General features: G+C 38.4%; 1 protein-coding gene across 1 annotated transcript in view; it reads right to left on the bottom strand.

The window, feature by feature from the left end:
• Positions 1-17,798, bottom strand: part of ACBD3 (acyl-CoA binding domain containing 3) — a 59,436-nt gene that overhangs the window by 18,898 nt on the left and 22,740 nt on the right. Inside the window, exon 2 of the mRNA XM_037008883.2 lies at positions 8,540-8,681. Coding sequence (XP_036864778.2) covers positions 8,540-8,681 — 142 coding nt within the window. The remainder of the gene's footprint in view (positions 1-8,539; positions 8,682-17,798) is intronic.

The raw sequence follows: 17,798 nt of genomic DNA, 5'->3' as shown, positions 1-17,798 counted from the left end.
CTGCCATAAACAACAATTTGTGTACAGTCTGTGTAGTTTACATATGATCTCCCGAGAATTTCCATACCTTTTGAATGGCAAAAGGGTATCAACATTTTATTTTCCTTTTCTATCATATTTTAGCCTTAACTGAATCAAATGCTCAGAGTATTTGTTTTTGTCACAACTCTCTGTATGTCTCAATAAGGGAATCAATTACTATGTATTTCAAATGGCTGCTTTTAATATTTAGGAAGAATCAAATGAAGCTGTACTTGTCTTATGTTCATAATCAGATGAGTAAACTTCTTCAATAATATTTAACCATAAACATCTCCAAGCCAAAAACAGGTAAACATCTGAAGACTCCGTAAGTTGTAAGTAAAAATGCTTGTTTTAGTTCTTATTCTAAGCTAATGAACCAGCTGTTTACATCTCAACCAATTCACTTTGCACCCTTTCCAACATTACTCTCGTTAAATTCATACACAGGAGGCGGAGCCAATATGGCGGTGTGAGTAGGACAGTGGGAATCTCCTCCCAAAAACATATATATTTTTGAAAATATAACAAATACAACTAATGCTAAAAGAGAGACCAGAAGACACAGGACAACAGCCAGACTACATCCACACGCGCAAGAACCCAGCGCATGGTGAAAGGGGTAAGATACAACACCTGGCCCAGTGGGACGCAAGCACACCTCCCCCCAGCTCCCGGCAGGAGGAGAGGAGTCAGAGCTGAGAGGGAGAGGGAGCCCAGGAATGCTCAACACCCAGCCCCAGCCATCCGCACCAGAGCACAGACACAGTGTATGCATGGGGTCCTGGATACTAGGGAAACAGGACAGTAAGACCTGTGAGCGGGTCCTGAAGCCAGCGCCCCTGTGACAAAGAAAAGCGGGTGCTTTTTGAAAGTCTTAAAGGGATCGGGACGCCACAGCTGGAAGGAAGCATCCCGGGTCACAGTCCAGCAGCTGGAAATTCCAGGGAACTCTGGATGCACTAACCCCCTGGGCAACAGCTCTGGGACCCTCACAGAGGTAAACAGCCAAACAGCCCCCCGTCCATTACCCCTCCAGGCGCTGCAAAAGCAGAGAGCAGCCTAAGGCAGGCCATGCCCTCAGAAAGGGAGCTTCCTCCATACAGGCAGGGCAAGACACAAAGACCCAGTCTATACGCAATTACCCAACACAAGCCACTAGGGGTCACAGTTGTCCCAGTAAAGACAGGCCAGGGGCAAGTGAAAAGTTTGGCTCTACCAGATGACAGTCAATAGCACCTATCAACATGAAAAGGCAAAAAAATATGATCCAGACAAGACTAACCTAGACAGCTTCAGCATCTGCTACATCTTCCCCTGAGAAGGAACCTGGGGAGATAGATTTAAGCAGTCTTCCTGAAAAAGAATTCAAAACAAAAGTCATAACCATGCTGATGGACTTGCAGAGAAATATGCAAGAACTAAGGAGGGAGAATACAGAAATAACAGAAGCTCTGGAAGGACTTCAAAACAGAATGGACGAGATGCAAGAGATCATTAATGGTCTAGAAAACAGAGAACAGGAACGCAAAGAAGCTGATGCAGACAGAGATAAAAGGATCTCCAGGAATGAAAGAATTGTAAGAGAGCTGAGTGACCAATCGAAACGGAACATTATCTGCATTATAGGGGTACCAGAAGAAGAAGAGAGAGAAAAAGGGATAGAAAGTGTCTTTGAAGAAACAATTGCTGAAAACTTCCCCAAACTAGGGGTAGAAATGGCCTCTCAGACCACAGAGGTACACAGAACTCCCATGACAAGGGATCCAAAGAGGGCAACACCAAGACACATAATAATTAAAATGGCAAAGATCAAAGACAAGGAAAAAGTATTAAAGGCAGCCAGAGAGAAAAAAAAGGTTACCTACAAAGGAAAACCAATCAGGCTATCATCAGACTTCTCAACAGAAACCCTACAGGCCAGAAGAGAATGGCATGACATACTTAATGCAATGAAACAGAAGGGCCTTGAACCAAGACTACTGTATCCAGCACGATTATCATTTAAATATGAAGGAGGGATTAAACCATTCCCAGACAAGCAAAAGTTGAGGGAATTTGCCTCCAACAAACCACTACTACAGGGCATCCTACAGGGACTGCTCTAGATGGGAGCACTCCTAAAAGGCGCACAGAACAAAACATGCAACATATGAAGAAGGGAGGAGGAGGAATAAGACGGGAGAGAGATAAAGAATTATCAGACCGTGTTTATAATAGCTCAAAAAGCGAGTTAAGGTAGACAGTAAGATAGTAAAGAAGCTAACCTTGAACCTTTGGGAACCACAAACTTAAAGCCTGCAATGGCAATAAGTACATACCTCTCAATAATCACCCAAAATGTAAATGGACTGAATGCACCAATCAAAAGACACAGAGTAACAGAATGGATAAAAAAGCAAGATCCATCCATATGCTGCTTACAAGAGACTCATCTCAAACCCAAAGACATGCACAGACTTAAAGTCAAGGGATGGAAAAAGATATTTCATGCAAACAACAGACAGAAGAAAGCAGGTGTTGCAATTCTGATATGAAACAAAACAGACTTCAAAATAAAGAAAGTAGCAAAAGATAAAGAAGGACACTACATAATGATAAAGGGCTCAGTCCAACAAGAGGATATAACCATTATAAATATATATGCATCCAATACAGGAGCACGAATATATGTGAAACAAACACTAACAGAACTAAAGGAGGATATAGAATGCAATGCATTCATTCTAGGAGACTTCAACACACCACTCACTCCAAAGGACAGATCCACCAGACAGAAAATAAGTAAGGACACAGAGGCTCTGAACAACACACTAGAACAGATGGACCTAATAGACATCTACAGAACTATACATCCAAAAGCAACAGGATACACATTCTTCTCAAGTGCACATGGAACATTCTCCAGAATAGACCACATACTAGGCCACAAAAAGAGCCGCAGTAAATTCTAAAAGATTGAAATCCTACCAACCAACTTTTCAGATCACAAAGGCATAAAACTAGAAATAAACTGTACAAAGCAAGCAAAAAGGCTCACAAACACACGGAGGCTTAACAACACGCTCCTAAATAATCAATGGATAATGACCAATCAAAATGGAGATCCAGCAATATATGGAAACAAACGATAACAACAACACAAAGCCCCAACTACTGTGGGACACTGCAAAAGCAGTCTTAAGAGTAAAGTATATAGCTATCCAGGCATATTTAAAGAAGGAAGAACAATCCCAAATGAATGGTCTAATGTCACAATTATCAAAATTGGAAAGAGAGGAACAAATGAGGCCTAAGGTCAGCAGAAGGAAGGACATAATAAAGATCAGAGAAGAAACAAATAAAATTGAGAAGAATAAAACAATAGCAAAAATCAATGAAACCAAGAGCTGGTTCTTCGAGAAAATAAACAAAATAGATTAAGCGTCTAGCCAGACTTATTAAGAGGAAAAGAGAGTCAACACAAATCAACAGAATCAGAAACGAGAAAGGAAAAATCATGACGGACCCCACAGAAATACAAAGAATTATTAGAGAGTACCATGAAAACCTATATGCTAACAAGCTGGGAAACCTAGGAGAAATGGACAACTTCCTAGAAGAATACAACCTTCCAAGACTGCCCAAGGAAGAAACAGAAAATCAAAACAGACCAATTACCAGCAACGAAATTGAAGTGGTAATCAAAAACTACCAAAGAACAAAACCCCCAGGCCAGATGAATTCACCTTGGAATTTTATCAGACATACAGGGAAGGCATAATACCCATTCTCCTTAAAGTTTTCCAAAAAAATAGAAGAGGAGGGGATACTCCCAAACTCATTCTATGAAGCCAACATCACCCTAATACCAAAACCAGGCAAAGACCCCACCAAAACAGAAACTACAGACGAGTATCTCTGATGAACATAGATGCAAAAATACTCAACAAAATATTAGCAAACCGAATTCAAAAATACATCAAAAGGATCGTACACCATGACCAAGTGGGATTCATCCCAGGGATGCAAGGATGGTACAACATTTGAAAATCCACCAACATCATCCACCACATCAACAAAAAGAAAGACAAAAACCACATGATCATCTCCATAGATGCTGAAAAAGCATTTGACCAAGTTCAACATCCATTCATGATAAAAAAATCTCAGCAAAACGGGAATAGAGGGCAAGTACCTCAACATAATAAAGGCCATTTATGATAAACCCACAGCCAACATTATATTGAACAGCGAGAAGCTGAAAGCTTTTGCTCTGAGATCAGGAACTAGACAGGGATGCCCAGTCTCCCCACTGTTATTTAACATAGTACTGGAGGTCCTAGCCACGCCAATCAGACAAAACAAAAAAATACAAGGAATCCAGATTAGTAAAGAAGAAGTTAAACTGTCACTATTTGCAGATGACATGATATTGTACATAAAAAACCCTAAAGACTCCACCCCAAAACTACTAGAACTGATATCGGAATACAGCAAAGTAGCAGGATACAAAATTAACACACAGAAATCTGTGGCTTTCCTATACATTAACAATGAACCAAAAGAAAGAGAAATCAGGAAAAGAACTCCATTCACAATTGCATCAAAAAGAATAAAATACCTAGGAATAAACCTAACCAAAGAAGTGAAAGACTTATATTCTGAAAACTACAAGTCACTCTTAAGAGAAATTTAAGGGGACACTAACAAATGGAAACTCATCCCATGCTTGTGGCTAGGAAGAATTAATATTGTCAAAATGGCCATCCTGCCCAAAGCAATATACAGATTTGATGCAATCCCTGTGAAACTACCAGCAACACTCTTCAATGAACTGGAACAAATAGTTCAAAAATTCATATGGAAACACCAAAGACCCTGATTAGCCAAAACAATCCTGAGAAAGAAGAATAAAGTAGGGGGATCTCACTCCCCAACTTCAAGCTCTACTACAAAGCCATAGTAATCAAGACAATTTGGTACTGGCACAAGAACAGAGCCACAGACCAGTGGAACAGATTAGAGACTCCAGACATTAACCCAAACATATATGGTCAATTAATATTTGATAAAGGAGCCATGGACATACAATGGCAAAATGACAGTCTCTTCAACAGATGGTGCTGGCAAAACTGGACAGCTACATGTAGGAGAATGAAACTGGACTATTGTCTAACCCCATATACAAAAGTAAACTCAAAATGGATCAAAGACCTGAATGTAAGTCATGAAACCATTAAACTCTTAGGAAAAAACATAAGCAAAAACCTCTTAGACATAAACACGGGTGACCTCTTCTTGAACATATCTCCCCGGGCAAGGAAAACAACAGCAAAAATGAACAAGTGGGACTATATTAAGCTGAAAAGCTTCTGCACAGCGAAAGACGCCATCAATAGAACAAAAAGGAACCCTACAGTATGGGAGAATATATTTGAAAATGACAGATCCGATAAAGGCTTGACGTCCAGAATATATAAAGAGCTCACATGCCTCAACAAACAAAAAACAAATAACCCAATTAAAAAACGGGCAGAGGAACTGAACAGACAGTTCTCTACAAAAGATATACAGATGGCCAACAGACACATGAAAAGATGCTCCACATCGCTAATTATCAGAGAAATGCAAATTAAAACTACAATGAGGTATCACGTCACACCAGTAAGGATAGCTGCCATCCAAAAGACAAACAACAACAAATGTTGGCAAGGCTGTGGAGAAAGGGGATCCCTCCTACACTGCTGGTGAGAATGTAAATTATTTCAACCATTGTGGAAAGCAGTATGGAGGTTCATCAAAATGCTTAAAACTGACTTACCATTTGACCCAGGAATTCCACTCCTAGGAATTTACCCTAAGAACGCAGCAATCAAGTTTGAGAAAGACAGATGCACCCCTATGTTTATCGCAGCACTATTTACAATAGCCAAGAATCAGAAGCAACCTAAATGTCCATCGATAGATGAATGGATAAAGAAGATGTGGTACATATACACAATGGAATACTACTCAGCTATAAGAAGAAGGCAAATCGTACCATTTGCAGCAACATGGATGGAGCTGGAAGGTATTATGCCCAGTGAAATAAGCCCAGCGGACAATGAGAAATACCAAATGATTTCACTCATCTGTGGAGTATAAGAACAAAGGAAAAACTGAAGGAACAAAACAGGAGCAGAATCACAAAACCAAAGAATGGACTAACAGGTACCAAAGGGAAAGGGACTGGGGAGGATGGGTGGGTAGGGAGGGTTAAGGGGGGGAAGAAGAAGGCGGGTATTAAGATTAGCATGCATGGGGTGGGTGGGAGAAAGGGGAGGGCTGTACAACACAGAGAAGACAAGTAGTGATTCTACAACATTTTGTTATGCTGATGGACAGTGACTGTAAAGGGGTTTATAGGGGGGACCTGGTATAGGGGAGAGCCTAGTAAACATAATATTCATCATGTAAGTGTGGATTAATGACAACAAAAAAAAAAGAAAGAAAGAAAAGGGGGATTACTCCCTGATAGGATAAAACTAACTGTAAATCAACGATTAATGCATGCTTTAAATATCCTTAATTTTGACCACTTAAAGGGTGTCAGATGATCGGCTATGGAGGTACATTTTTCTGATAATACTCCTTTCTCTTAAAAGAAGAGCAGTTCCTCTGTGGTGACCTCCAATGAGTTCTACACAATGGTATAAAGGGCATATCAAAGTGTGGGCAAAGGGTCTGTTTGTGTTTATACAGAGGATCAAAGCCTAATTTGGCTACCCAGAAAATGAACTAAGATACGATATGAAGAAGAACTTCCAACATCAGCACTCTCTGGAAGACCCATACCAGAAGATGATCATCAAAAAAACTCAACAAAGATCCAGGCACTGTTACAGCTGTAGCTGTATTCATCCCAGCGGTTCCTGCACTTGCCATGGGAATGAAGAAGGAGATATTTAAGCTGGCCTGTGCATACAGTAAAACAACAAATTTGACTGGATTTATACTGTTGGAACTCAACCAAGAATTAGGAGAAGTGCAAGTTGTAGCATTCCAAAATCTTACAACTACAGACTATCTACTGTAAAAAGAACATATCAGATGTGAACAGTCCCCAGGAATGGGTTGTTTTAATTTGTCTGATTTCTCTCAGACTGTTCAAGTTCAGTTGGACAATATCCACCATATCATAGATAAGTTTTCACAAATGCCTAAGGTGCCTAACTGGTTTTCTTGGTTTCACTGGAGATGGCTGGTAATTATAGGTCTGCTTTGGTTATGTAACTGTACTCCTATTATGTTAATGTGTGTGTGCAATTTAATTAGTAGGTTAAAACCTATACATGCTTAAGTTACTCTAGAAGAAGATATGTCAACGAAATAATCAATCTTCCCATGTTTTATTCCGCCTGCTATTTCTATAGCTTTTCTTCTTCCTTCCTAATTACAACCCTTAAATAGAATTCGTGCCTCATATCGAATTTACCGAGTATCATAATTCCTCCAAGTGGTAAAGATACCTCAAGACAAATGCTGGGCACAGAAGCCACAGGGCATAAATATGCAAAGAAGTGAAAAGCTAACCTTTTCAAACAATATGGCTTCTCTCTCACTTACCAACTTTACATTTCCCTGTATGGCCCCGGAAGATGGCTGGTTAGCCAGAGATGGGTAAGATTCCTCACGGGAGGAACAACCTAAGACAGCCACAGTTGGCAGGGGGGCCATCAGGTGAGAAATTGGGGATCAACAGAGGTGAGGCTTAGAACCTCCCCTCCCTGGTCTGAGAGAAATCTGCTGCATCCGTGGATGTTTTATTGCCTGTGTCTAGCTTGGATTAACACATAGTCTACAGGCACACACCTGATCATCTACATTTGCTCTCCTACAACACTAAACTATGTTTTCTACCTTTATCTTGCATTTACCTACCACTGCAGCATTTTATTAAAAATAATAATAATAAAGAGAAATGTGGTATCCACATATAAATCAAGTATAAAAATAAAACGAATATTCATATTTGAACTGATTGTTTATAGTTCATAATGCGTGATCAAAACTGAAAGTTTCTGTGATGACTGCCCTTGTACTGTTCACCATGTAACTTATTCACTATGTAAGAATTTGTTATCCATGTAAGAACTTGTTCGTTATGCTTCAGAAGATTGGAGACTGACAAAAATTAGGCTTGGGGTGGATTAATGATTGTTCATTGAGCATTGACTCCCGTATACAGAATTTTATTGTTGTTAACAACCATTTGATCAATAAATATGAGAGATGCCCTCTCAAAAAAAAAAAAGTACAGACTTCCAATTGTAAAATAAATAAGTAACCGGGATGTAATGTATAGCATAAGGAATATAGTCAAAATATTGTAACAACTTTGTATGGTGATAGCTGGTAGCTAGAATTATCATGTATATAAATGTTGAATCACTGTGTTGTACACCTGAAACTAATGTAATACTGTGTGTCAACTACTCCTCAATAAAAAATAATTATCAAAAAAAAAAAAAATTCATACACAACAAAACACTGTTACCTTCTGTCATTCCCCAGCACATCAAAGAATCCAACCTCAGGACAAGTGTCTGGATTATATGGACCCATAAGAACCTGCTTGTGCAGTGCCACAAGCTTCAGTTTTTCTTCATAAGTTGGATGAAATGCTTTACCATCTTTTTCTGTGAGAAACAGAAGCACAGAAAGAACAATTAGCATTAGCAAAATACATATTTTCAACAGTATATGAAGCTTTTCTATAAGGTATGTTATAACACTATTATAGTGAATTTTTTATTTTAAAGACCAAATTTTAATAGAGCCCAAGACAGTAACCCTTTAGGCTGAATAATTTAAAATGAAGCCAAGTACTAATATATATATTAAAACTACAACAGGGAAACCATTCTGTCAAGCTACAGTCAGGTGCACACATATAAGAGAGTACCACTTGATGTCTTGCACACATATTAAAAAGGTACAATCATTTTTAAAGTTTTTTATTAATAATTTTATATCAATCACTTTTAATATGATCATGCACAAGAGATTACATATACTTTGAAAGGCTATATTCCAAACATAATCCATCCCACTAAGGCAGTGTGACATGGTCAAAGGGGCTTTGGAATCAGACAACCTAGGTTTAAATCTCACCTCAGACATTTCCTAGCATTAGGACCATTTAACCTCTCAGTTTGTTCACCAATAAAGTGAGGAGTCCCCTACTATTTCAGAGGTTATGAGTTTTGTTAATAACTATTAGATCCTTTTCCTTCCTTCATATTATGATAGGCTCTGGCAGGTCTCCAAAGGATGGTTAAGAGCAGAGCCAGTTTGACTTTAGCTACCACCAACATTCAAAAGCAGTATGAAACAGGTGCAGGTAAAATGGAAAATCTGTGGAGAGTAATTCTGCTTCTTTGATAAATGGTAGCATTAACTATTGGTTGATTCTAATGATAGTAAGAGACTACTAAGTTAAAAGAAAAAAAAGGAGGTAGGAAGTAGTATGTATTGCTACAAGTTTTATCCAAGTACATAGTAGTCACCTAATAAAATCACTGATGATGGATGACAAAATGAGTTAAAGGTTATAAGCAGGATACACAAGATGAGAGAAAATCGAAGTTGCCAATAAGCATCCCAAGAGAGCCAAACTTACTAGTCAAGGAAATGAAAACTGAATCCTTAAAATGCAAGATCTCCTCTGCCCTCATACAGGTCAAAAAAGTTAACATCAAGAGTTGATAAAATGGGACAAACAGGTACCCACTCTCATACACTAATGTTGAATATATAAACTCTTTCAGTTACATTGCAGGGTAATTTGGCAATATCCTTCAAAATTACAGATGTGTGTGCCTATGATCCACAGTTCCAACTCCCATTTTCTATCCCTGGTAAGTATCCAAACATGTAGACGCAGGGGCATGTAAGGCTATTCATTACAGCACTGTCTGCTTGTTACTGTAAGCGCCTGAGAAGTTCAAGGAAACAGCTGGATAATGCACTATATTCAGACTGTCATTCAAATGAAGCAATTATAGGAAATTTTGCTAAGGGAAAAAAAGCAAGCTGCAGAAAACTATATGCAAACACAGCACCCATATATTCCATCAATTCTATACACTCCACGACCACAAATTTTAACATCTCTAAAAGATGAGGTTTTATAGTGTATGGTATTTTACAGTTATAATCGGTTTTTATTTTGTAATAGTACGAGATAATAATCTTAGAATCGATGAAATTCAGCATGTAAACACACCCACATATACTATGTGGGTACATTTATGAGAATACAAAAGAAAAAGACCTAGGAGGAGTCACACTAAAGGAGACTGAAGGAGTATCAAAGAGAATGTAAGCCTTACTCGCAACATTTGAATTTTTCAAAGGAAAATGTGTGGAAGAACAAACTCAACTGTTAAAGACATACTGCCTCTGATTGGCCAACTAGTGGGTGGGAGTGAAGAGGAGTTTTACATTTATATATACTTCTGTATATATAAGTATACATTCTTTTTCCAACAGGAAAAAATTCATGCAATATTGGAAAAAATATTTTAAAAAGACAAAACTGTGACACCTCATTTATTTAATAAAAATTGAAACATCTCAGTAACCTGTGAGTCAGCCACCTATCTTTGTTACTGAGGAAACAGTAGTACTAGACAACTGTTACCAAGACAATTAGTCGCAGGGAAGTAGGAACTTCCTCTGAAGCTTTTAAAACAGTGTGACCATAGTTCTATATTTACCAACTAAGAGGAAATTCCCACTTCCAAATCTAAGTATTAGAATGCTGTTTCAATCAATGATGGACATTATAAGAAGATCTTTTTCATATTCACACATTCAACTTACCAGATATTTATTGAGCCCTGTGTGTATGTAAATCATTGGACTAGATGCTAGGGATTGATTGTCCTCAAGAGTTGACAATCAATTAAGTTCCAATTAAAAATTTGTAACTTGGCAATACAGAAAATAATTGTGTCTAGGTGTATGTGTGTGTGTGTGTGTGTGTGTGTGTGTGTGTGTGTATATATATATATATATATATATATATCTCAGATAGTAACAGAATTGCATTGAGATAAAGAAAAGATTATTTTAGAGTTTATTTCTGACCTAGGGGGAAAAAAATTAGATCAAAAAGGTTGAGGTAGATCTGCTCCAGCTCCTTAGGGTGGGCCAGCAGTTACTTTCTAACATAGTATATAATCAAAGCAAAATGGATTAGACTTTACAAAGCCAAAATACACCTTTGCATTTTCTTTCACCTAGAAATCAACAAGCCTGAAAGAATTGCTCTTTATTTTATTCTCTTCCCAATGAAACCCCTCTGAAATACAATATTTAAAAATTAGTAAGAAAAATGGTATTATATGTGTTCACTGCTGCATAATTTTAAATTTTTACAAAACTATTCAATAACACAAGCTTCAATTACAGTAATCCATTGAACAGATTATACAGCTATTGAAAAGACAAGTATAAGGGCTATATGGCATTTTAGAGAACAGATTGATTATATATTAATTAAAATACGTAGAATTGAAAATTATATATGCACTGTTTACAACTCTGTAAAAATGCCTGCAAGATGTGACCAAATACCCAAAGAGAATGTAGGAAGAAAGTTTTAAGAATCTGGGTGAGTCATCACATGCATAGTTCTTTAAAAGTCGGCAGTTAAGATTTTCTTAACAAAATTAGCTAGCTATAAATCTAAGATGTTAATGTAGCGTGTTAAAACATACAAAACAATAGCAGCTACATTTTGCCTACTATTTACCAAAAAGCCCTTCTCCAATTTTAAAGGTGTCCATAACCTTCCTTTACCATCTCTACCTTAATTTTGCACATAATTAATCACCGAAAGTTTCTTGTGCTAATTATGTCAAGGTAATTATTAGAAATGTGGTTCCAGGACAACTTCCTTCTCACCTTCCCCAAATCGTGATGATTTGAAAAACAGCTCCAACTTCTGATCTTGGTCTATTAGTTTGAAAGATTACTTATCTAGAAGGTTTTTGTTTTTTAAATCCAAAAAAAGCATCCACCTGACTATGTTATTTTACCTTGAGTCTTATAAAGGGAAAATATGCTGCTAGTGATGCAAGAAAGGGTATACAGGCCTGAGGAAGACTGGGGATAGGATAAAACTTCCTTGTTTTGTTCCGTCAGGATTCCTGGGATTGTTTTTCCTTAAAAAAAAAAAAAAAAATCTGTATTCTGAGTGTGGTTGCTTTGACCTAAATAAACATCAATAAACTTAAAATCAGTTGGAAAACTTGGTCACTGGAAGACCAAACACTTTTCTGTCATGTAATACAGCAATTTTCAAACATATACACACAAAATTTTTCTTCTTTGCTGCAGGGAGATGATTTGAAGCCAACAGGGCTAGTGGACATGAAAAAAATTTTAATCTATGACTACTATAAAGTTATTTTAATGGAGGGTGGGTCCATTCCTTATTAGGTGATAAATCTGCCTCTGTATTTCAAACATCCAGTAGTGTGAAGCAGGTGGGAGGACCTTGGGATAGCGAGAGTAAACAAGGAAACTACCTTTATTTACAAGGAGTCTATCTCCAGCCCTAAGAAGTGATTCATTGGTAGGGTGAGTTTCAGGATTTTTGGATGTCATTTTAACAGCTGCCCTTTTTACACCTGACAGAATAAAGAATATACTGCCAATCCATAGAGAATTTTTCAGAAGAGGAGTATGTTGTAAGTGCTAGTTCTGGTCAAGAAGTCAAATGAATCTGTTCACCACCAGGAACCCCAGTGATGAGCACAAGGCTGTGTTTTCACCTAGCACTCACCACAAAACCATGCCCAGTAAGTTTCACTGAGGAAGAAATTGATTTTACAGAATTAGCAAAACAGCAAGTCCATTCTTTTGAATTTATTGGCATTTCCATAGAACCTTTTATGTAATTTAGTTTTAAGAACTGCCTTTTTAAATACATTTTTTAATTAAGGTATCATTGATATATACTCTTATGAAGGTTTCACATGAAAAACACTGTGGTTACTACAATCACCCATATTATCAAGTACCCCCCCATACTCCATTGAAGTCACTGTCCATCAGTGTAGTAAGATGCCACAGAGTCACTACTTGTCTTCTCTGTGTTCCACTGTCTTACCCGTGACCCCCCATACCATGTGTACCAATCATAATGTCCCTCAATCCCCTTCTCCCGCCCTCCCCACCAACCCTTCCCCAATCCTCCCCTTAGGTAACTGCTAGTCCCTTCTAGGAGTCTGTGAGCCTGCTGCTGTTTTGTTAAGAACTACTCTTAAATCCTTCTTTTAAATCCTATTACTAAATCTTCAAATTAATCATCATTATTCTAGTCAGGGACCAAATCTGCCTTACAAGAAAAAAAATTAAAAGAAAAGGAAACATTCCAAAATGTCAATACTAATAATTATATCTGAAAGTTTGGATTACAGATTTCATCATTATTCATTTTTTTATTTTCCAAATTTTCTTCAAAACACATATATACTTTCCTAGTAAATAGACATATTTTTTTAATTTTTTAACAAACGTTTTTTAAAAGTTAAAATGGCAACTTATCTTTCAGCCTTTGGGATGAGGTTTACAGATCAATTCTCTCCCCTGAGAAAAACCTGGGAGGATGTGCAAATAATCCCAACCACTTTTACAAGATGAGTCTATCTCCAGCCCTAAGAAGTGATTCATTGGTAGGGTAAGTTTCAGGATTTTTGGATGTCATTTTAACAGCTGCTCTTTTTATGCTCACATTGTGTTGACGTTCTAAACTTCAAAGAAAACACAGAAAATGATCTATATCTACATCACTAGGCAAACTATAAGTACTACAAAAAAGTTCTCTTTAGTCTTCAGATGGGTCTGGTTCACACATCACAAGGGTTTGTTTTGTCTAGTTTTTGAGTTGGATAAGAATAATTTTCTTCAAAATTTCTGGTTCTCAGGGCATTAAATGTGGAAATTTAGCAAGAAATACATTATAACTAACATTAATCACATAGAAAAAGCCTTGCTGAAACTCAAAAACTTTTAACCAGGACCATATTCCCAAAGGAAAGTTCCATTTCAGTCCTGCCAGGAAGGACCACTGGCATCTTCCTAGGTTCCCACATGTACAGGGCTAATTAATTAGTAGTTATTTAATTCAGCTGATTTTCAGATTCTGCTTTCTATGGTGGCCAAAGAGACAGACGTTTGATTAGAAAGAAGCTGCAGAGCTCTTTTTAGGTGCAAGTATATAAACACACACCAATGAGTAGAAAATAACTACTTCTGCTACCTAGGGGAGTGTGACTACAAAGCTAGCCACTTGAAACTGAATGAACTAAAAGGGATCCATTGTTGGTATTCATCCAGCAATAATTCTTAAGTTAATTTTCTATAAACTTGAAGACCAGTAAAAAGTCAGGTTAAAAACCTGTTTTATTTAAAGGACGCAGATTGAAGTAGAGATTGGCAGAATGGTCAACTCTGCCTACAGGTTTCTTTGTAAAGCCAATAGGCTAAGAATGGTTTTTACATTCTTGAAGGGTTTTAAAAACAGAAAGCAAAACAAAACAAAATAAATATGAACGAAGACCATAATGGACCTTAAACCTAAAATATTTATTATGACCCTGGACTACAGGAAGAAGTAACCTTAGAAGCCAAATAATTTCCAGATATTTCAAAAAATTCTAATATAATTAAAAGGATAGAAACATACCTACAAACTTCCAGTTAGAAATGGTGGAGTGCACACACACAATTAATTACCTCTGATCCTTATGAAACCCCATTAAAAGGAATAAGGAAGCCAATTCAGAGAACCCTGGAAAGGTTCAGGAATTGATAGTTCCAGGTTCTTTAAAAGCTGGAGTCGAGGTGAGAAACAGCTTTAGTTTAATCTCTAAGAAGCAGGTACCCCTCCCTCCCACTGGGTTTGGCAACTCCAAGCAGGCAGGTGAGGCTATGTGCCCTACATTAGCAGAGGGCTGGATGTTTACCAGAGACCTGAATCACAGATGCTCCAGATGGGAGGACCCCAGGCTGGGAGAGAACTGCAGGGCTAAAACCAAGAAAAGAAATGCAACTGTCCCTAGCTGGAAGGGATTAAAGATGGTAACATGAGAGGTGAGACAGAAGCTTCCTCCTAAAACTGCATATAATACGAAAATATAATTAATACAATGAATCCTGAAAAAGCAACAGGAAAGAGGGCTGTGCCAAACTGCATACACCTGGAGAAAAGAGCAGACTTCATGGAACAGGGTAACGTACCAAAGCCATGGCCCGGCCCAGAGGGACCCAAGCCCTTCCCTGACCCCAGCTCACGGGCGGGAGGAAGAGAAACAGAGCAGGGAGGGAGTGGAGGCCTGCGACTGCTGAATACTTAACTCCAGAGATCTGCTCTGGGAGCACAAACCTACATTTCATGGTGCTTGCATGGTACTCTCATGATTAAGGGGTTGGAAAGCAAAGACAGGCAGAATTCCTGGAGAGACTGAGATTCCAGCTGCTTGTGGAAAGAAGGGATTCATATTCGGCTGCTCTGGGACAAAAGAAAGGCGGGCAGTCTGAGAGACTTCCCAACAGCAAGAGGGCTGCTAAAGGGGCAAGGACTGCACAGAGCTTACTGCTCAAGAGAAAGGACAGGTAGACAAAATTGTCCAGGTGCACACTGTACAGCAGGTTGGGAGCTTTCACCATCTTCAGGTGTTCCAGCTCCCTGGCTGGCTACACAGCTTCAAGGATTCCTTCTGTGATACGCAGCCTACAGTGCCTTTCTCCAGGCCAGCCCCACCTGGCTCACAAACCATCAAACCCTACCCTGGCGTTAGGCCAGCCAGGGGGAAGAACTGTCTACAGCAACAACAAACGTAAAGCATAGAGGCTTATATGTGTGTGCTCAGCCCACTAGTTCAGGCAGTGGAGACAGGTACAGCAGCCAGGAAGCAGGAAACAGCTCTTTCCTCCCCCAGGCACCAATACAACTCCCATGTGACCCTTGACATTGTTCCAGGGGCTGAGCAGCTCCAGAGAAGAGAGCTTCTGGGCACTAGAGGGCATAATATACAACTACGAAACACCAAAGGAATCTGGTTCAAAGTAAAATCATTAACACAACTCCTGAGAAATATTTTTAAATGACACTGACCTCATGAATCTTCCTGAAAGGGAGTTCAAAATAAAAATCATTAACATGCTCATGGAGGTACAGAAAGATATTCAAGAATTCAGGTATGAATTCTGGTCGGAGATCCAATTGTAAAGCACAATGGAGAGTAGTAAAAGCAGATCAGATATGGTGGAGGATATGATAAATGAAATAGAAACTAGAGAAGAGGAATACAAAGAAGCTGAGGCACAGAGAGAAAAAAGGGTTGCTAAGAATGAAAGAATATTGAGAGAACTGTGTGACCAATCCAAACAGAACAATACTCACATTATAGGGGTACCTAAAGAAGAAGAGAGAAAAAGGGACAGAAAGTGCCTTTGAGGAGGTAATTGCTGAAAACTTCCCCAACCTGCAGAAGGAGATAGTCTCTCAGGCCATAGACGTCCACAGATCTCCCAACACAAGGGACCCAAGGAACACAACACCAAGACATATATAGTAACTAAAATGGCAAAGATCAAGGATAAGGACAGACTATTAAAAGCAGCCAGAGAGAGAAGTAAGATCACATACAAAGGAAAGCCCACCAGAAACCTTACACGCCACAAGGGAGTGGCATGATGTATTTAATGCAATGAAGCAGAAGGGCCTGGAACAAAGATTACTTTATCCGGCAAGATTATTATTTAAATTTGAAGGAGGGATTAAGCAATTTCCAGATAAGCAAAAGCTGAGAGAATTTACCTCCCACAAACCGTCTCTACAGTGGATTTTGGAGGGATTGCTGTAGATGGAAGTGTTCCTAAGGTTCAATAGCTGTCAACAGGGGTAATAAAACCACAGTAAAGAAAGTAAAACTGCTAATTACTAAGCAAATCCAAAAGTAAATTAACTATGCCCAAAGTCAATCAAGGGATAGATAAAGAATACAGAATATGATACCTAATATATAAAGAATGGAGGAAGAAAAAGGAGGAGAAAAAAAAGAACTGTTAGATTGTGTTCGTAACAGCATATTAAGTGAGTTAAGTTAGACTCTCAGATAGTTGGGAAATTAACCATTGACCTTTGGTAACCACGAACCTAAAGCCTGCAATGGCAATAAGTACATACCTATCGAAAATCACCCTAAATCTAAATGGACTGAATGCACCAATCAAAAGACATATAGTCACTGAATGGATAAAAAAAACAAGACCCAGCTATACGCTGCCTACAAGAGACTCACTTGAAACCCAAAGACATACACAGACTAAAAGTGAAGGAATGGAAAAAGATACTTCATGCAACTAACAGAGAGAAAAAAGCAGGAGTTGCAGTACTTGTAGCAGACAAAATAGACTTCAAAACACAGAAAGTAACAAGAGACAAAGAAGGACATTACATAATGATAAAGGGGTCAATCCAACAAGAAGATATAACCATTATAAGTATCTATGCTCCCAACACAGGAGCACCCACATATGTGAAACAAATACTAATGGAATTAAAAGGGGAAATAGAATGCAATGCATTCATTCTAGGAGACTTCAATATACCATTCACTCTGAAGGACAGATCAACCAGACATAAATAAGTAAGGTGACAGAGGCACTGAACAACACATTAGAACAGAAGAACCTAACAGACATCTATAGAACTCTACACACAAAAGCAGCAGAAT

The sequence above is a fragment of the Manis javanica genome, chromosome 11, assembly GCF_040802235.1.
Source record: "Manis javanica isolate MJ-LG chromosome 11, MJ_LKY, whole genome shotgun sequence".
Classification (NCBI taxonomy): domain Eukaryota; kingdom Metazoa; phylum Chordata; class Mammalia; order Pholidota; family Manidae; genus Manis; species Manis javanica.
This window is presented reverse-complemented; position numbering and strand designations above follow the sequence as displayed.